The following is a 19,696-nucleotide window of genomic DNA, read 5'->3' on the forward strand; positions in this document are numbered from 1 at the left end:
CTGTACAAACTAAAAACATATATGGTTGAAACTGTTCATTATATTTGCTATTTCTGCTTCACAGATCTGTTTGAGAGTCGAGCTGATCGATCTGGCTTTGTCTTCCATTGTAAATAGTGTTCCGTTGTTTTCTTTGTAAAACACATCGCGTTGGCGGTTTTGGGAGACTGGCTTGAAGCTCTGTATAGTGTTTATATTTATCTGACTTGGCTTTCCATAGAGCTACTTGCAGTAAATACGTGTTCATGTAGCTCCGTGTCTGTGTTTTGTTTCGAACTGAACCGGGGTGTGTGTGTGTGTGTGTGTGTGTGCCCAAAGAGCATTTCCTGCTGTGCGTGCTGGTTCCTTCTTCAAGTGGTTTTGTCCACTCTGTGTCCCTGGAGGATCTGGAGCAGCTTCTAGTGCCTGTCAGGGGTGAGTCACAGCCTGTCCGGTTCTCCCTGCCTTTATGCTTGGTGTGAAAGGTAACACAGAGCAAAACACCCGGTTTGACACAGTCATGGTGCTGGTAAACAACTGAGCTGCTGAATGAAACAAACCCAGCCACTGCCCCATTCCTGCTTGTTCTGCTTTAACCATGGTCCGTGACTGCGTTTGGAGGTTCTGTGATCAAAAAGGACTAAGTCCTGGAAGGAATTGTTAGTGTTGTGGGATCAAGTATGTTCCTGTCTTTAGGGTAGAAGGGAAGGAGTGTGGTTTGCTGTTGGGAGTTTTGTTGTAATCCTTAGGTTTGATATGTGTTTAATAGGTCTCAGTAAAACCGAAGCCTGTGGAGATACCTCGTCGTTTCAGGTAATGCCCCCACTTCCAAAACCAGCTGAACTTCAGCTGGAAAATACCAGCAAAATGTAGTGTCAGTTCAAGTTCCTTACCCTCCTGAAGGAAGTGTTGAGCATTCTGTATAGGAGGAGGTTTTGTCCGTAGGTTTGACTGTGTTTGAGTGCCATAAACGCGGGTGAGTGCTGTGAAATGGCTGGGATTAGGTTGCTTTAAAAACACCTGATTTAATTCTGACCCTGTTACTTGGGGTCGTGTGTTATAACAGCTCCCTGTGAGAGTCAGGTTCATTGTAAGAAAGGGGTTTTCCTCCAACAAACCCCCCTTCTCAGGGCCTCATTTTACAGCGTGGGGCCTATAGGGGGAAGAGAAAGAGAACAGTGCTGCTGGTCCATGGCAGGAACAGCCCTCCCAGCAGTAAACAAACACTGAGAGTTATCCAAACACTGTCAAGACTGTTGCAAGCCTCACAATCACTGCTCCAAGAGACCCTTGAATGTCTCATTGATCTGAAATGGGCTGACTGCTGGAGGCTTTAGTGTTGGGAGGGGGGACAGTGACATAGTTCTGCCCTGAGTTTTCAAACCCTTTGGGTGAACCATTGACAGAATGCTCTGGCTGCTGAAGGATGGAGAAAGGCCTCGATTAAAACCAGAAGGCAAGTCAGATTTCCAGTCTGAAGACAGGCACTTGAATGCACATTGAAAGTCTTTGTTTAGAAATGCACTGACCAATTCTAATGGACCTTGCAGCACTGGAACTGATCAGGAAGGAGCAGCAGGGAAGGACCTTCTCAGAGTTACCAGGTAATGATACGAGTTCTATTGCATGTTGTTCATCCCTGCATCCTCTGTTGGTCACAGCAATAGTGTTCCCTTGAATATAAAGAAGTTTTTCCCCTTGTTTTTCCATGAGGGGTTGTGAAGCACCGCATCTCAGGGGAGAACAGGAACACAGAGCTTGCTGTGCGGATCTGGGAGGTAAAAAAGAGCTGCTTTCACATTCTCTTACGACAGAAACACCCCAAGCTCGCTTCCTTTACTAAGTTAGAACTTCTAAAGCAGTGTCACAGCTATAGGAGACTGTCAGGCAATGGAGCTCAGTGGGCACTGCAGCTGCCTGCTGGCACTGTCCCCTCGGCCATCACCCTGTGCTACACCCAGAAGAGGCTGCAGTGAGTACCTCTGCTGAAGACAGCAGTTTGCTCTACCAAGTAGTTACTCCTCATCTCGCTGTTCTTAGGCAGTGGCCAGGCACCTGCCTGGTACAAGTGGGTTGAGTTAATAACCTTTCTATCAAAAGCGAGTAGTTCTAGATACTTACCCTACATTTTAAATGTAGAACACTGTTAGTGCTCCCTTGAGCTACTCGCTGCTCCCAACATCCATCAGCAATAGTGTCCTGCTTTCTGTCAGTGAGATAGCCTGGAAAGACTTCAGGTTATCCTGTCCTCTAGCACAACTTTCAGCCTGTGCTTCTAGGGGCAGTAGCCATAGCAGCAGCAGGAGTGTTGCGTGTCCAGCAATGGTGATGGGTTGTCAGAGGGTAAAACCAGAACTTTTCTGTTCAGGACATGTAGTGCTGCTCACAGCAGAACAGTCCTAAATGTGGCAGTGACCTTCCCTCAGTGGTGGCCCTAGGACGGCGCTGCAGTACAGGTCAGGCTGCACATGGACTGCACAATACTTCAGCTGGGTAACAAAAGCTAATTGCAGATCAAATTTTAGCGATTGAGCATTTGCTGCCTGCAAAACCAATGCATCGCTCCTGCAAGCTCTAAAACTGCTTTTAAAATGGGTATTTTCTTCCCCCATTAATGTGAGGAATTCTCATTATAGCAGGGACTTGACCTTCACAACAGGACAAAACGTGTAAGAGCTTCTGAAGCACGAAGTTTGCATGTAGTGACGTAGTCCATGGCACAGAAACGTTGCTGCCCTGCCCTGTGCCCATTCTGCTTTGCAGGCTGGACTTTGGCTGCAGAATCGTTTCAGGAGTTCAAATCACAGTCACAGAATGGTTGGGGTTGAAAGGGACCTTCATAAAGAGCATCCAGTTCCAATCCCTTAAATCCCAATTTAAAATGATTTAGAGGCTGAGGAAGGCTTTTCCCTTTTAGTCAAGGATTATAATAGTACTTTCTAGCATGAAGGAAGGTACTGAGAAGCCTGTCTTAAGCAGGACTTTGTTCCTTAATACTAGGATAGTATCAATCCAAGGTTATGCTAAGGTTCCCGAGTTGGGGATTTGTGAACGAGTATCCTTTAGGAAGTTGCATCTTTTCCACTCATCATCCCAGTAGCAGTTGCCAGTACAGCACCTGCAGCAAGCCACAGGAACTGGGTAGTGAGCAGAGAGAGCTAATGCACTCTTCTAAAAGTCATTGCTGCATGTGGGCACTTCCAGGACCCCACTGCTGTTTCTGGTCCTGCTCTCTAAGCTCCATGGTGCCCTCGGGTGGCTAAAGCGTGCACCTTGTCCCTATGCAACTTAAAAGACACTTCGAGTTGGTTCCTGCTTATGCGTAACTAAAATAGACCGACTTTACATGATTAACTGAGAGAATGAGAGCTTGAGTTCAGATCAGACATCAGGATAAAGAGCTGTAACTGCAGATGAAGAAGTGGTGTTCTGGGCCCATCATATTTAGGCTGTTGAAAACTCTCAAGGCTCTAATACTCAAACCAGCTTTTACTGTTAAATAATAAATCTGGAAACACAAACTTTTACCTGTAGTTTAATATTTATATACTGAATGATAGCACCTTGAGGCCCCAGTCAACATTTGAGCCCCCTCAATGTCTCTGCCCCAAAGAGCTTACAGTCTAAGCAGTCAAGAAGTAGGAGAAAATAACAACTGTGGTTGCTTTCATAGATCAGTAACTGCGATCCAGCACAGGGCGAGTGATTTACCTGCTCTAAGGCACAGCATGTGTGGTGGGAGTTAAACCAGCATCTCCTGCATCTCTGCTGCAGGTCTCAGTTAAAACACGCTCCTTCCTCGCTAGACCACTTTTCCCTTAATAAAAATGAGCCCCTTTGGAAATCTCAGCCTGAACCAGGTTAAGGTTCAGTCCTGTTCCCCAGGTCAGGGTGAGCACTGCAGGAACAGAACAGAGAATGTATCTGTCACAAGTGTAGCTACTTCACATACAGTGATTTGCTGTGGTCATCTCACAGCTCTGGGACTTACAGCTGCCACAGGATGAGCTGTTTGGGTGCTCTCCACTGTGGACTGGGATGTTGCCTCCTGTCTCTTCGATCAGTGGGCTTTGTTTGATGTGCTGGGAGGGAAAGCCCAAAGCTTAGAGAGAAGCTCTGGTTATGCCTACCAGAACAACCATGTTCTGCCCTTTCCCCCCCACATGTGAATGCTTCTTGCTGGTGAGCACAAGGCAAGCAGTGGTGGTAGGGAAGGCTGGGAGAGCTCTTTTGTTTGACCTTAGCATCTGTTTTGCTTTTGGGGGGCTAGGGATAGGCTGCTGTGTTTAGTTTAGGCTTCTGAGGAGCCAGCGGTAAGATAAGGGCTTGTGTTTACAAGAAGAAACTTAGTATTGTATGTCAGCTTTGGTAACAAGTTCTTGACTTGGAGGTAGCAGCAGGTTCAGTTTATTTGTATATGCATCAGCAAACCAAGATAAAACGAGTTGAAGGATGCACATTGCTGAGTTGCCCACTCTCTACCAACACAGAGAACTGCAGCTATTTGAAAAAGACAAAGCTATTAATATGTTGCACTTTAAACTAAAGAACTTCAGTTTCATACTTCATTGAAAGCTTTTGAAATCAGCACCAATCTCAATGCATAAATCACTGCCATCTGGTCAGGCACCAGTCCTATGTCTTTCGTCAACTGTGCATGAAACAAGGAAATTCCTCATGCTCCGTGTTTACCAGAACTGCAAGGTAAGGAGGAACAACCATTGGCAGATAAATTACTAACAGTCATCATCACCCATTACACTTCACCTGTGTAAAGCAGTGTGTTAACTCACGAGTTAGGTTGTATTGATAGGTGAGGTGGCAATATGCAACAGAAATAATGCAGTACTGTCACTTGAAACAGTCTTGCTTCTTCAGGGAGCTCCGTTTCTACAAAAGGATAAATGGAACAGCACTGACCACCGGAGCTGAACAGTCACAGGTACAAAAAGCAATCACTTTCCAGCTATTGCACAAGTAGTGACACATACACTGTAGGATTCTTACAGAACAACATCAGAAAGGCTGCATGCACCATTGTTCAAGGCCTTATGTGAACTATACATACACAAGAGTCACTGTGTACTGTAAATATATGGTAGGTGTGTATAAATTCACATAAGATTAAAAGATTAATTTGTAAATAGGAAAGTTTCCACCAGCTTATGCTTTATTGTATTCTACCAGTTTCCTAGCACGTACACTAGTGTGGATAAAAGGCATGACACCACCTCTGAGTAGAGGTTTCATTGGAAGTAAAATCTTAACTGCTTTGGTAACTGGATATTCCCAAGAAACAGGTTTGTCCGACCAAACTGATAACTAAAACATGAATGTGACTTTTACTCAGAGAAGGCGGCTATAGGGTATGGCTAATAACTTCACGTGTTTTCACAAGATACAAAGAAATCCTTTTCAAGTGGATTGGGTTTTCTAAGCACAAATAAACCCACAGGTAGCATGGTGTCCGACACTTAAACCCTGATCAAAATGACTTCAGGATAATTGTGCATTCCCCAAACACAGCAGGTTGGCAGCTGAGGAAGGTAATTAAATCTAAACTGAGTAAGTTGGCGTTAAGAGGGGTAAATTCTCTCTGTACCACAAGGTTCATAATAAAATACTGCTGTATCTTTTCACTTTAAACATAAGCATTTTTATATCAGTTTGTTCCTAACTGGAAGTTTCAACTAAAAAGGTGTTTACACAATATACACATTTCATTACTTACAAAGAGAAATAAGCTTAACGTTTCATATTAAAAACCTGGGATACAGTAGGGTTAGTAGCACCATGAAAAATGTTCTTCAAAACTGCAGTCTTGTTACTTTAAACATCCTCAGTGCGTCGTGGTTTTCTTTATTCTCATGGTTGGTCAAAAAGGTGCCATTTTGGTACAGGGAGAGACATGAAACGATTCATCTTCTGATCCTTTGTGAACCTCGAGCGTTCCTTGCTGGTTCCAAGAGGTCAATTCTTTCACCTTAGTCCTGCTGTCAGATATGTACCGAACAACCCTTAGAGTTTGGCACGTGAGTGAGGTACACTTGAATTGGCGTGGTTAAACCAGTTTGGATGTGTGTTTTCTGTTCTTTCTGCACAGTAGCACCATTGTTGCAGCTGGAACAGTGCAGCTCAGCAATTCTCAACTGTTTTATAAACGTCCTCCAAGACGTTACGTCTTCTTCATGCAAACTTGACAACGACTAATCCGCGTCCTCAAGTCTCCAGCTTTCAGTGTCTCTGACTGAGGTTTACTGGGTGGCAGACACAAAGGTAAGGGTAGGTTAGCCTTTCCTTTGCTAACAGAACTACTCCTTTAAACTTCTACTTCGTTCACAGTTTAAGATAACACTTAAATACAGGACTACCTCCCCTCTTACATACTTGAGAGCTTTCCTTAAGAGGGATCTTGTCCTCAACACCAGGTGACAGATGTTCAATGTTGCCCCATGTCTCAGTATCCTAAACAGCTACTTCAGGCTAGCATATAGCGTAGCACAAATACCAAACCAAGTGGAAGGTGAATTTTGTACATTTGAGACAGTATTTCTGCAGTCTTTGTAGCCTTCGGGTTTCTTAGTTAAAGGGCACTTTTAACAACCCATAAACAACATTGCTACAATTGCTCTGCATGTAAGTGATGGCTTTCCCAAATGATTTCTTTATATTCTGAAAGAGTAGGAGGTGGAGATGAATGTAACAAATCTGGGCACTATGCATGGACACGGAGTAAGTCCAATCCTTAAAAGTTTCTTTAACAAATAGGATAGAATAGGCAGTTGTGTTTGTGGGAGACACAACACTCCAGGGTGCATGGTAGTTGTCAGTAGGCAGTTTTCCCTAGTGAATTACAACTGACCAACCACGCTGAAAACTGAAAGAGTGATGGCTGTTTAATGCACATCAAACAACATGGTTATAGACATTACACAAAGCCAACTTTGGGGCTACTGCTGCTGTGCATCCCAGTGCATATTGCCAGCCCTGTACCCCAAAGCTACATTCTGCAATTGGGTGGCAGTGGGAACACTGAGGTTTCCATCAGCACACAGACAGGGCAGGAGCCGCTGATTCTAGGAGAGGAAATGACTTCTCAAAACCAAAGTGATTTTGCTACTCAAGTGGAAAGGGAGAAAGCCTGAGGAGCTGAGAGCCTCAGCTGACGTGCTGACTGCAGCGGAGCTGAGGACACAATGTGCACTGGCTTCTGTGCAGCCAAACGTCATCCTCATTCTTCTGCCAAGTACTGGAAAAATGCCTGCCATGGAGGGTATGAAACCTCTGTCACACAAGGCTTTTAAAAGCAGGTTATGTGAACAGCTGCCTTAAATGGTTAAAGTACAGCTGGTTTTACCCTTCACACCTGTCTGTTGTATGTCTGTGAACTACCTTTCCAAATATCTGAGTCTAAAGACCTGAGAAGAGAAAAACCCCACAAAATGGATCTTTCAGGCTCCAATTACAGTAACTAGGGAAGGTACTACTAAATGTGAGTGAGAGCTGACATGAAAGAATCCGACTCCTTCCAAAACAGAATGTGCCCCAGCAAGTTTTTACATACTATTAAAGGCTTACCAAGGAAACACTTGAAAAACTGGTTGTGAGGGGGAAAACAAGGGAAATTATTTCCCTATACCCCTGTAAACAAATCTCTTTTGATCTTTGGGATAAATTCAGGTTCCAAAGCTTTTATTCTGGAATAAAGCAATACACAAGAAACAGCTTTTCTTACCTGAACATTTCTGACACCTCTACAGTTGCCAGCCAGAAACTATAGGAATTGGCATAGTAATTACAGGTGCCACGACCATGGCATTCAATGAACGGAGCGGAGCGGAATTCCTCTAAACAGGATCCAGGGGATGCCAAGGCCTGCCCAGAGCCCTCTGCTCCAGCACTTGTGTGCTGGTGGAGGGAAAAACCACACAGACAAGAATGTTAGAGTGGTGCTAAGAATTACCTAGCACAACATTCAAACACTACACGAGCCACTGTTTGCTCTTGGTTTAGATAATGCGGTGTCAGACACCTCCATAAGTATCGGTTACACTGGGCTGTGTACTGGAAAATCACTGTTCATCTTGGCTACCAGGGTTAGTCATAGGAGGTAAAGGCTTTCAAATGATAACCACTGCAGAGAAAGGGAGGAAAACAAAGTCCTAAAGTAGCTAGCTGAGGACACAAGTGGGTACTAGCCACCTGGGGAGTAGGAGGCAGTGCTTACCATCATGAAAGAGTAACCAATCCAAAGGGAGTCCCAGCCTGGAGGACACACAGGAATCTGGATGGTCTGACTGTGGACAGCTATCACCATAGCAGGAGCTTCACACACAACACATCTGGACACAGGGGAAGTATCAGAGAAATGTGATATTAAAATATAATATGTTTTATTATGAATTCTTACACAGGGAAAGGGAGGAAATCCAGCCCGTGAGAGGCTGTCCTAGTAACTTAGGCTGCTGCTCAGGAGGAAGGAGGAGAGCTCTTAGAGCCTTTTAATGATCCCTGTGGCACATAAATTGATCTTTAAGACAATAAATACTTTAAAACAAACTGTGCTAGATTTCCCAGACAGATTCACCTCCTAATATCCAGCCTGTGCACTGGAAATACATGGATAACATGGGTTATTTATCCAGATATTAAAAGAGAGACCTGATAGCCTGCTTTGTCTCACCGGCTAATGAATGGCTGGATGCTCTGCCCAGTCAGTGGCTCCATGCTCATGGGCATTGGCTCTGGAGTTGACAGCCAGTAGGAATAGTCATTCCTTGATGCAAAATTGCAAACATTGTTGATGTTGCAGAACATGAAGGGCATGGTGCTGAAGCGCCTGAGACAGCTCCCAGCAGTACCTGCAGGTAACGTACAGAAAACGTGACAGCAGAGTTTTCACTTCATTGCTTTCTACAGCAGTTGATTGAGAGCAGTAATTGTGTTTTCTTCCTCTCCACCTGTGGGTGCACAGCGTGTGCTATCACACTGTCACATGTGGCAAAAACCTAACTTCGCAGCCTTGGTTTACATTATCATCGAATCATAGAATAGTTAGGGTTGGAAAGGACCTTAAGATCATCCAGTTCCAAACCCCCTGCCATGGGCAGGGACACCTCACACTAAACCATCTCACCCTAGGCCTCGTCCAACCTGGCCTTGAACACTGCCAGGGATGGAGCATTCACAACATCCCTGGGCAACCCATTCCAGTGCCTCACCACCCTAACAGTAAAGAATTTCCTCCTTATATCCAATCTAAACTTCCCTTGTTTAAGTTTTAACCCATTACCCCTTGACCTATCACTACAGTCCCTAATGAAGAGTCCCTCCCCAGCATCCCTGTAGGCCCCCTTCAGATACTGGAAGCTGCTCTGAGGTCTCCACGCAGCCTTCTCTTCTCCAGGCTGAACAGTCCCAACTTTCTCAGCCTGTCTTCATACAGGAGCTGCTCCAGTCCCTGATCATCTTTGTGGCCTCCTCTGGACTTGTTCCAGCAGTTCCATGTCCTTTTTATGTTGAGGACACCAGAACTGCACACAATGCTCCAAGTGAGGTCTCACGAGAGCAGAGTAGAGGGGCAGGATCACCTCCTTCAACCTGCTGGTCACGCTCCTTTTGATGCAGCCCAGGATACGGTTGCTTTCTGGGCTGCAAGTGCACACTGAAGCCGGCTCATGTTCATTTTCTCATTGACCAGCACCCCCAAGTCCTTCTCTTCAGGGCTGCTCTGAATCTCTTCTCTGCCCAGCCTGTAGCTGTGCCTGGGATTACTCCAACCCAGGTGTTCTTTCATCCCCAGTTATACTGTGCAGCCTCTGAAGGCAGCAATCTTGGTATGCAAGCACCAAGACTGTCACTCTTCAGAGAATCAGAGCATTTGATGAAGCAGCTACAACCTCCTTCCCCTTAAAGACAGAGCATCCAGCATATCTCACCCAAATCCTGGCCATGTGCTCTCTCATTTCCTTGCACATATAGAAGAGAGAATCCATCATATATTCTTGACGTTCCTTGTGGACATAACGGTGTATCCCTGGTCTGACTGTGCCGAGTTATAAGGAACCCGTGAGCCACAGAAGCTGTTCCAGGAGGACCAGGTGGGCCTTGTAAGCCATCGGGACCAGGAGGTCCCTGTATTCCTCGTGAACCTGTTCACATGAGAAACACAAACCACGCACTATTTATTAACACCGTTTCTCTTATGGACTAATGCAGCGGCAGCACGGTCTGGGGCCTAAGGTGCTTATGAGTTGCGGGACCTGGTATCTGCTAACACATATCTTCCTCCAATTATTTTTTCATGTAACTTGGTTAAATTACCGAGGCCGTCACAGGTGGTCATAAAATAACTGTGCAGCTTCCCTGTGTTGAAGGGCTCCTGTGAAGTTAAGTATGTTCAGAGCTGCGAGGCACCAAGATAACAGCTGCAGTAGCCACGGGAATGAGTCAAAATCAGCTTCCCAACTCCAAAGCATTAAGATAACAAACAAACATCTTGCTCAAGATCACAGAATCAGTGGCAGAGCCCTAAGGCACGCTATGAGAACACTTGAGTGAAAGCCCACCAAAGTGAACAGAAAAGCTGCAGTGGAAGTAGAACAGAACAACCTGAATGAGAGCAAGAATGAGATTGCTCTCTGTGACTGAGAAGGGTACCAGAGAAGTCATTTGTTCCTGAACAGCAAAACCATCAGAAGATACAACAACAAATATTTAGCCTGTGTTATGGCAGGCATTACTGGTTACATTTTCCCACTGCAATAATGCTAACAGATTTCATAGAGGTACTCAGAGAGAAAGGAGAACAGGCATTACGGATTTCTGGACTGCTTTAACTGTTTGCAATTCATGAGGAAACGTATTAGAATCTGATCTTCAGCTACTTAATATGTATCTTCTTTAGGAAACTGGCCCACTGCCTCGCCCGATTTCTCTTCTCAAACCATAATAATTCAGTGATTCTAAGCAAGAGCTGCACAGCAGCCTGGCCTCTGCCTTTGGTGACATCCCTTCCTTTGGTGACATTCCTTCCTTTATGAAGTCTGCTTTTCCCCATTCATGATTTCCACACAAAACCAAAATTATTTTAACTTCTCTCTCTCTTCTGTTTCTTACTATCTTCATTATCATCTGTGCTGCCAAGGAGATGCCATTAAGCTTGAGATAAAGCATTTTACAGGATTGTTCAGCAAAGGCTGGCAACGTGTTGGTTTCCAGGAATATTCCAAACTGGAGTATGTTCAATTCATGAGATATTCAAATTTAGTATTTTTAAATTAAGAAAATCCTAAAATTATAATCCTATTGCTATTCCCATGAGGTAAAGATCTCAGTTCCCAGTATTAGCCTGCACTCACAACAGGGAGCATCTCTTTTCCACTGGGTTCGCATAGGATAAAGCCCCATACCTGGCTGGCCTGGAAGACCTCTCTCTCCTTTACGTCCTGCTGGACCATCAAAACCAGGTAGTCCATCACGCCCTGGGTCACCAGGAAGACCAATGGGACCTAGAATAGACACATGCATAACTGAAGTACAGTTCAGTTGAATCCGGCTGCATTCAGTATCTTGTCCCTGCAGCCTACGCCAAGTGACTCGCACTGCAGCCTGCACTCAGCTCTACTTGGTCATTTTCTCTGCAGCCACCTAGGATCATACCTGGCAGTCCCTGTGGCCCTGGCAATCCGGGTGGCCCTTTTGACCCAGGCTGTCCTGGAGGACCCGGGGGACCTGGGTCACCTTTGACAACAATGCTTCGTCCAATGGTGCCTGGCAAACCCGGTGGACCTGAGAGAGAGCAGCTCAGTGTTAGCTAAACCAAGGTGGAAGAGAGCACCAGAAACAGCTTCTGTTATTCTTGATTGCAAAGTCTGATGCCAAGAGCTTTATCAATGCAAAATGTATATATATAAAGCAAAGAATTGCTCTGGGTGACATCACCCCCATCACTTACCCCCCTCCAAAGACACCTTTTGCAGGTGTTAATCCATGTCAGCTGGATATAGAGTATAATATATGGCAGGATTACTCATAGGGCTAAAAAAGTACAGCCTGGGATTGTGTTTAAGCCCTTGCTCACTTAACTACGTTCATTGCTGGCTGAGACTGACTCAGTCCTACATCTGGGTAGCAAACTCTGCTGTCAGGGAGCAAAAGTGACAAACAATAATGCTACACATGACACCTACCTGGTGGGCCTGGCAGTCCTTGACTGCCTGTGAGGCCAGCGGGTCCTGCAGGTCCAGTGGGACCCTTCATACCTGAAACATCAAATCCACACAGTTACCCAGTGAAAGAACATGCTGTCTTACAAACTGCTGCAGGAGTGGCCAAAATCAGGCTTCTTTCCTCCCTGAGGGGCTGTTACTGTGTCTGGAGGTTTTCACTTGAAATGCCGGTTAAATACCTGGGAATCCTGGAACGCCTGGAACCCCGGGGTCGCCCTTCATTCCATTCAGCCCTGGACGACCAGGATCGCCCTGAACAGAACAGCTTCAGGTTATTCACTCATCTCCTCAGCAGTGTCAGATAAAGAGGAAAGGCGGCTGGGGGACAAATAAGCACACTTTGGGTCTGTCAACTCATGCTTTGAAGGGCTGAGGCCATGCATTCTGCTCATTGCACTGGGTGCTGGCAGAGAATACTGTAACACAAGTGTGCATTGACAGTTCCAGCTCCCACGGGAATATAATGGGGACATCCCACTCAGATACATTCTTACTACAAGACAGGGTGTTAGCTACCACAATTTTGCTTTTACTGTACTACAATAAACTGCATTTTCCACCCAAATATGTTCAATTTCTATTGCATCTAAAACTAAACCAGGGGGAGAACTCCATGCCTTGTCCTACCTGGCGTCCAGGTGGTCCTTGATCTCCCTTGTGACCAGTCAGGCCAGGGGGGCCAGGTTGACCTGGATTCCCTTTTTCTCCTTTAAGTCCTCCACTGCCTGGTGGCCCTCGTGGACCTTCTGGGCCTGGTGGACCTTAACATTGCAGAACAAATACAGGTATATCAGCACATGTCAAACATCCTCCCCATGTTTGTGCCTTCAGCATAAAAATCTCTAAATAAATTAAAGGTATTTTGGCTTGACTTCCCAGCAGTACTTCTGAATTCAGGATAAACTAACAGGAAAACAAATAGAGGGATTATTTGCACTACCCAAATCGGGAACCCAGGCTCCTTATCTAGCTGATGAAGGGAAGCAGATCTTTCCAGAAGGCACTGCAACTCACCTGCGATAGAAGTTTACCAGTGACCACATTGGTGCCTTTAGGAGGAGCCAAGAAGCCCAAAATTAGATGGTACAAATATCCCCTCTGCTGACCTGCATCACATTCACCATCTTTTAGGTGTTACCTTAATAGACTGAATTCCTTTTGAAAGCCAATCTCAACAATGTAAATGGCTGCTTTTTTTGCTGTTAGAATTTGACATGCCTTTGGAGGAGCTGGTATGTGCTGTCTGCTGACAGCCCATCATTCTGCCTTGCCTAAATAACAACTGGAGGTGCAGAAACTTCCTTATGACTCTCCCTCCAACTGGTCTGTCTGTCCTCAGTAGAATGACACTGTGTAAATCCAATAGAGGAGCTGGGCTGGTCTTTACCTTGCCTTTGCTACAGCCATGTTAATCCAAAGCAGTGGATTTAAAAGAAGTTGGGGTATTTGGAGAACTGACAGATGAGGCCCCCGCTTTATTGCAACCATCTAAACAGAAGGTAACCAATATGAGTTTGTGGCAAAACAAACAGGAAGCAAGTGCAGCAATGGCTAATACTGTTTTACAAGTTAGATCTCATAACTGGCTTAACAAAAGGATCTCTCTGCAGGACAGTGCCATGACGTTCTCCCCTATAGTACAACAAATCTAATACATTTATCAGTGTGCTGTATTTTCAATGCTGCTGCAACCTTGAATAATTTCACATCTCCTTTGCCATCCTCATAGTCTATACTCAGTGGTTAAATTGGATGAGCTGTAATTCTGCATGCAAATCTGGGGATGAATTCCTTCCAAAATTGTTCTTTTTAAATCAACAGCAATTTTGTAGCACATTTCACACATATCCTGTAGCAGTTCCAGCGACAGAAAACATCCCATCATGCAAGGATTTTTTGTGTTCATTTTGCTCTTTTATATTGGCCTAGTACCATACACATGCAGAACTACTACCGGGTTACCATATGAGGCATGCTGATCAAACACATAGGAACTGCAGCGTAACCACAGTCCTTACCAAGATAACCCAGCATTACAGCAAAACATCCATTTCTCTTACATCAAGTGCAACACAGTAAAACAAATTGCCCGAGTTAAGAGTCTAACCTGGAGGACCTGGAAGGATCAGAGTTCACCAAAGCCCAATGATCGATGTTAGAAGGGTCAGACATCACACAGTACAAAACAAGATTACTAGTTAGAAATAGTACAGATGACAGCATATACACTACACAACAACCCATTTCACCAGCATATTTTGTATTTACAATATAATCCACATGCATGCATAAAACCATACATGAATATACAACGATGTGTATTTTCAGATACAAGTTATTCTGGTGACTAGGCTCTACTACGACTAATTTGACTCTTCATTTAACAACAAACTTCAAGCTTTACTAAAGAACGTGTTATTGCTTTAACATTACAGCTGAGGCCTTTGTGGTTAGTCCTACTCACAGTGGGGTTTGTAACCATTTCACTGACAATATCCAACATCACAGAGCCTGGAGCTTGGCAAATTCGCAGGTAAATGGCGAATGACAACTTACTCCTGAGTGCAATTCTGCTTTGGGCAGAAGGGAGGTGGGTTAACAGAAGCACTTCTCACCAGTAATTGGGTATGAGCCTCAGCTGTCAGTGAATACAATTCTAGGACTGAAAAGTAGGCTTATACCCTCTTCAAACTGCTAAGGAGGATTGACGTGGATGAAAAGGGCTGCAAATGCTGTAAGCAACTTGGTCTTTCATGTCAGTGAAATGATTTAAATATATCCACATATCACCATGCAATCTGCAGCTAAAAACTACAGTAAATACATGTCAGGTTTACCTCAATGCACTTTCTTCCTTATTTGGTAAATTACATTAAATACTAACTGTAATACAGTTGCTAAGATAATGACATGGACATTTAATTGTTACTGTTAAGAACTTAAAAACTATATTTCACTATTAGGTAGGTTTTGCTATGATTTATAAATCTGTCCTACACTTGTTGATCATTGCATTCTGGTTGAGCACAGTCACAGAGGGGAACAGCACATGAAGTGATTGCAGAGTTCCTCTCAGCATACCCATGGTGGTAGCCCTCCTTGAAAGAGTGGTTGCTGGTTGTGCAGCCACAGTTTAATTAAAAGATAAAGCCATATTCATTTCTTACATGACTGCATAAAGCCTGGATTCAACCATTCAACCAGCTCCCTCATTTGCTGCCTCCCAGTGCTTAGGACAGCAAAGCAAAAACTGAAATGTACTATGAATTCTCATGATAGTTCTTCCCTGTGAGGGTGCTGAGGCGCTGGCACAGGGTGCCCAGAGAAGCTCTGACTGCCCCATCCCTGGCAGTGTTCAAGGCCAGGATGGACACAGGGGCTTGGAGCAACCTGCCCTAGTGGAAGGTGTCCCTGCCCATGGCAGGGGGTTGGAACTGGATGAGCTTTAAGGTCCCTTCCAACCCAAACCGCTCTGTGATTCCTGAAAGTCATCATAGCAAAACCTAAACCCGTCATTATTATTAAATAGATATACCAAGTCATTTTCAGCCTAGACACAGATGTTGAAAACCTCCCCAAGAGCTGGCTCACGTTACATGCTGATGTGCTATAATTATGATAAGCTTGTAACAATGACCATGTTCTTACCAATCCTATTCCACTGTCTTATCATAAGGAAGGGGAGGGCTGTAATGCTTCGTTTTCATTAAAGAAATGTTAAAGAAAGAGTTTTCCTCATTTCCTCTAAATGTACTGGTGAAACAAAACAATAGAAATAAGGATTTCTCTGCACGGGAAAGCTACAATGCGCCAAGTTCGGAATGTAAAGCATCACTGTTACTCTGTATACATTTTCCTAGACAGTGTTGGTATAAAAGAAGCATCTAATTTATTTAAGTCACTTGAGAATGTCCAAAATCAACAGCAGTAGCTGTTACAAAAATGAATACTGTCACTTGCCCAAGCTGCAAAACACAACTACGCAGCAAAGGCATGGGAGGACAGCATAAGCTGCTTTTCTAAACAGGGTGGAAAACAGTATTTATTGTTTTCAACTGTGCTGAGAATAAATATGCTTAAACAAGCTTCACAGCTGGGGACACCTCAGGAAAGCCTTGCAAAGTTGGACACACATGGGGAGAACAGGACCAAGTCCTTCCATGTCAGTCCTACACCACCACGGAGGAAGAACCTGAAAGCCAACTCTGAGCTTTTCTTTTCTACCAGAGATTAAAAGGTATGTCTGAAAAATGACTCAGCATATCCACATTTAGACACTACTGAAGTATTTATACATTGATTTTCATGCAAAGTTATTATTTTGGAGTTAAGGGGCTAACCTGAGGGACCTGGGAGTAGGGGAGCAGAGTTCACCAAGGTCATCATTAGAACAAGGGGAAAAACATCAAAATTGTTAGACATATCAACAAACTAACATATTCAACTAAACCCTTCTTTATAGATTTAGCTCAATATTCCTTTACACAGAATATGCAAAACACCAAACTATTATCATTCATAACAATGAAAATAGACATGTAGAGTAACAGTGATATTGTGTTACCCTGGAAATTGGCTTAATTTTATAATTAATTAATAAACCCATCCCAACCCCATTTATCAATGCTTGTTTTAGGGGCAGCTCAACTGAAGTCAGAGAGCTACATCACCCTTGACCTCATCACTTGTACTAATCTTAGAAGATGCCCAGAAGCCAACAACAAACAGCGTACACATACAGCTTCTGGTTTCATTCATGTCCCTAGAAGGAGGGTAATTTCACAGCCACACAGCTGCTTTTATGACTAACTGCCTTATGTTGGAATGTTACAAACTCAGCATTCCAACAATAGACTGTGTTATTGTTTGAAACAAAAGGCTGGAGTGCTGATGGTACCAGAACTGCAATAATAGTTTGGTTTATCCACATTAGTTCACACATAACTGAGCAAAACAAGTGCTTCACTTTATACATTGCATGCAACAAAACTGGAAATAAGAGAGAGAAAAAGAGAAAGAGGCAGCGAGAGAACATGGCTGAGCAGAACCTCACTGGCTGTTTCTCCCCTGCCAATGCTCACACAACCACACAAAATGAGTCCCACCGTTCCTCTACGTCTCCAGCTGATTACTCAGTAAGCACCTGATTTATACAGGGAAATGTGAACCGGAGGAGAAGCTTCATGAAAACACCAATGCTACAGCAGGGCATAGAATCTCAGTTCTATTATACATCAGGAGCTGCTTAGCTTTGTTTTAGGAGCTTGGAGATAGTCTCTGTATCAGAATCTTTCAAAATGAAAGCCCAGACTCCTATGGGCCAATGAGCTTCCTGTGCCAGAATTTTAGTTGGTGTAGCACTCTACAGACAGAAAATTGCCTTTGAAATATCTTGACATCTAGGATGCCTTAGGGCTTTATTTGGGCACAGTTAAATCACAAAGCCCAAGCCCAGCATCCCACCATCCCCTATCCCTTCACTCCTTCTCCTGCTGCCTCAGCAGTATCTAAATGCAAATAAGCATTCCATGACACAAAACAGAAATCAAACTCTAATCCACACCAGGGAGCTGCTCAGCAATGTTAACTCAGAATAGTGCTTTCTTTCATTCCCAGGATTAGTTGGTGCAGGACCAAAAGGCAAACATGGAATGGAAAGATGAACACGGCATGATGGTGCACTGAGTCCGTGGGAAGCCACATGACACAATGGAGCAATGACTTATGTTACATGACACGCAGATGAAGAGGCAGCTATCCAGTTTGGTCATGCTGTGATGCTAGCAGGAATTTGATTGTCAGGACTCTTAAAATGATGGGGTTTGTTACTTTGGGGTTTTTGTGCGCGATGGCATTTGCTGATCACGGGACAACACTGCAAAGGTATCAGGTGCTCAGGAGTCGGTATCGTGCGCGCTAGGTGATTACTGTGACAGCATGCGGAGTTTCTCCCGGTTATCAACGTGTTAGGGTTTTGCTGCCAGGTATCAGACATGAATAGAAACTGAGGCTGGTTTCTTTTCAGATAGCTACTTTTGGCAACCAAAATCCTCTGGCTGCCCACAAACGTTAAGACCTATGCCACGAGGCTTGAACTTATTCATCCAAATAAACTGACAAAGTTTGAAGGCTGATAACCTACCAGCAAAATGGGGAAGTATTGGTAGATGTTGATAAGTATGGATCACGCTCTTACCTGGCCGTCCTGGAACACCTGGCGGGCCAGGGCTACCTTTAGGGCCTTCCAGAGGTGGCCCTGGTAATCCTGGTGGACCTGGTGGACCCTGTAGACCAGGGAATCCCTGGAAACCTGGTTCCCCTTTCAGACCTGGAAGTCCAGGGGGCCCTGGTGGGCCAGGTAACCCCAGTTCTCCTTTTTGCCCTGTAAAACCAAAGAGCCATGTTTATAAAATACTGTTACAAATTGACAGGCAAAAAAGCTCAAATGTCAATGAGCAGAGCCATTTCTCTCTCCTGCAGAATGGGCAAGTCTGGCCAAAACACTCAGGAAAGAGTTAGGGCTAACAATTCTTGCAGGACGAAGTGCTATAGCACATAGAGATAAAATGTCTAAGTCTCACTTGACTGCTCAGCGATGCTGCAATTCATGAACATCCTCTGAGTCTGTAAGTCTACAAGCAATGCTTCATATGAAGAAATTGTTAACATGAAGACTTCGTTTTTCTGGGACACTGCTGAAAGTCAAGACATACTTGCAAATTTTCCAATAAGCTTGAGGAATTTCAGAGCTTTAATGGTACTGGAAAGTAATATAGCTCAGGTTGTGATGTTGCTTTTGAAAACACAGCAAGCAACTATACTTTCAAAGCAGCTTCACTTATCATCTGCTGTATGAATGTTTTACTTACTGAGACAGATCAGCAAAGTTCCACACAAATGCAGTTGACTATTATCCTGTGTGGATTCATTCTGTCTGCATAATTGCTAAGTTACAAAGTTCAGCAGTCAGTAATGAGTGTGCTTATTACTGTGGTTAATTGAAAACGGTCTGCTGAGAACCAAGACAAAGTTATTTTGGTTGTTGCTATGGCATCCGTTTGTTGCAGAACATCCAACGTGTCCTTTTTTTGGTGTATAGATGTATTTTACATGCAGCCTTTACCTGACAATCCTGGGAGTCCTGGAGGTCCTGGGCGCCCAAAACCTGGTAGACCTGAAAAGAAACAGATGGAGTTAATAAGGAGCAGAGGAATATGAGGCTGAGAATGATGAAGTTCGCAGTTCACCGAAATCTCTGATTCCTTAATTTCTTGATTCCTGGTAGTCACCAGCATTCTCATTCACTCACCAGTCTACATCGAAGTTAGAGGTTTTGCTACAAAACGCATCTCTAAATATTTCCACAATGCTCTTTCAGATTTTGTGAGCTCATGCATTTCCATTTTTAGTTGGGGTTTTATCTTTAAGGCAGACATTACACTGTTTATCCATTCTGAGTGGAAGCAACACAGCTACCATGGAATCCA

At 44.2% G+C, this 19,696-nt stretch overlaps 1 protein-coding gene across 4 annotated transcripts in view; it reads right to left on the reverse strand.

Annotated features, from left to right (window-relative positions):
- Positions 1–3,498: 3,498 nt before the first annotated feature.
- Positions 3,499–19,696, reverse strand: part of COL4A5 (collagen type IV alpha 5 chain) — a 77,963-nt gene continuing 61,765 nt past the window's right edge. For 2 of the 4 annotated variants that reach the window (XM_061361882.1, XM_061361883.1), the window contains exons 40-51: positions 19,333–19,383; positions 18,406–18,591; positions 12,837–12,970; positions 12,389–12,461; positions 12,171–12,242; positions 11,641–11,769; positions 11,391–11,489; positions 9,918–10,130; positions 8,663–8,840; positions 8,207–8,321; positions 7,715–7,887; positions 3,499–6,236 (exon numbers count right to left, since the gene is read on the reverse strand). In XM_061361882.1, coding sequence (XP_061217866.1) covers positions 6,155–6,236; positions 7,715–7,887; positions 8,207–8,321; positions 8,663–8,840; positions 9,918–10,130; positions 11,391–11,489; positions 11,641–11,769; positions 12,171–12,242; positions 12,389–12,461; positions 12,837–12,970; positions 18,406–18,591; positions 19,333–19,383 — 1,505 coding nt within the window. In that variant the 3' untranslated portion in view covers positions 3,499–6,154. Of the gene's footprint in view, positions 6,237–7,714; positions 7,888–8,206; positions 8,322–8,662; positions 8,841–9,917; positions 10,131–11,390; positions 11,490–11,640; positions 11,770–12,170; positions 12,243–12,388; positions 12,462–12,836; positions 12,971–14,452; positions 16,559–18,405; positions 18,592–19,332; positions 19,384–19,696 lie in introns of those variants that run through there. The other 2 variants (XR_009726728.1, XM_061361884.1) reach the window with 2 other exon arrangements.

This window comes from Neopsephotus bourkii, unplaced genomic scaffold (assembly GCF_033783945.1).
Source record: "Neopsephotus bourkii isolate Nb327-2 ecotype Australia unplaced genomic scaffold, CSIRO-AGI_Nbou_v1 NB_1067, whole genome shotgun sequence".
Taxonomy (NCBI): Eukaryota; Metazoa; Chordata; class Aves; order Psittaciformes; family Psittacidae; genus Neopsephotus; species Neopsephotus bourkii.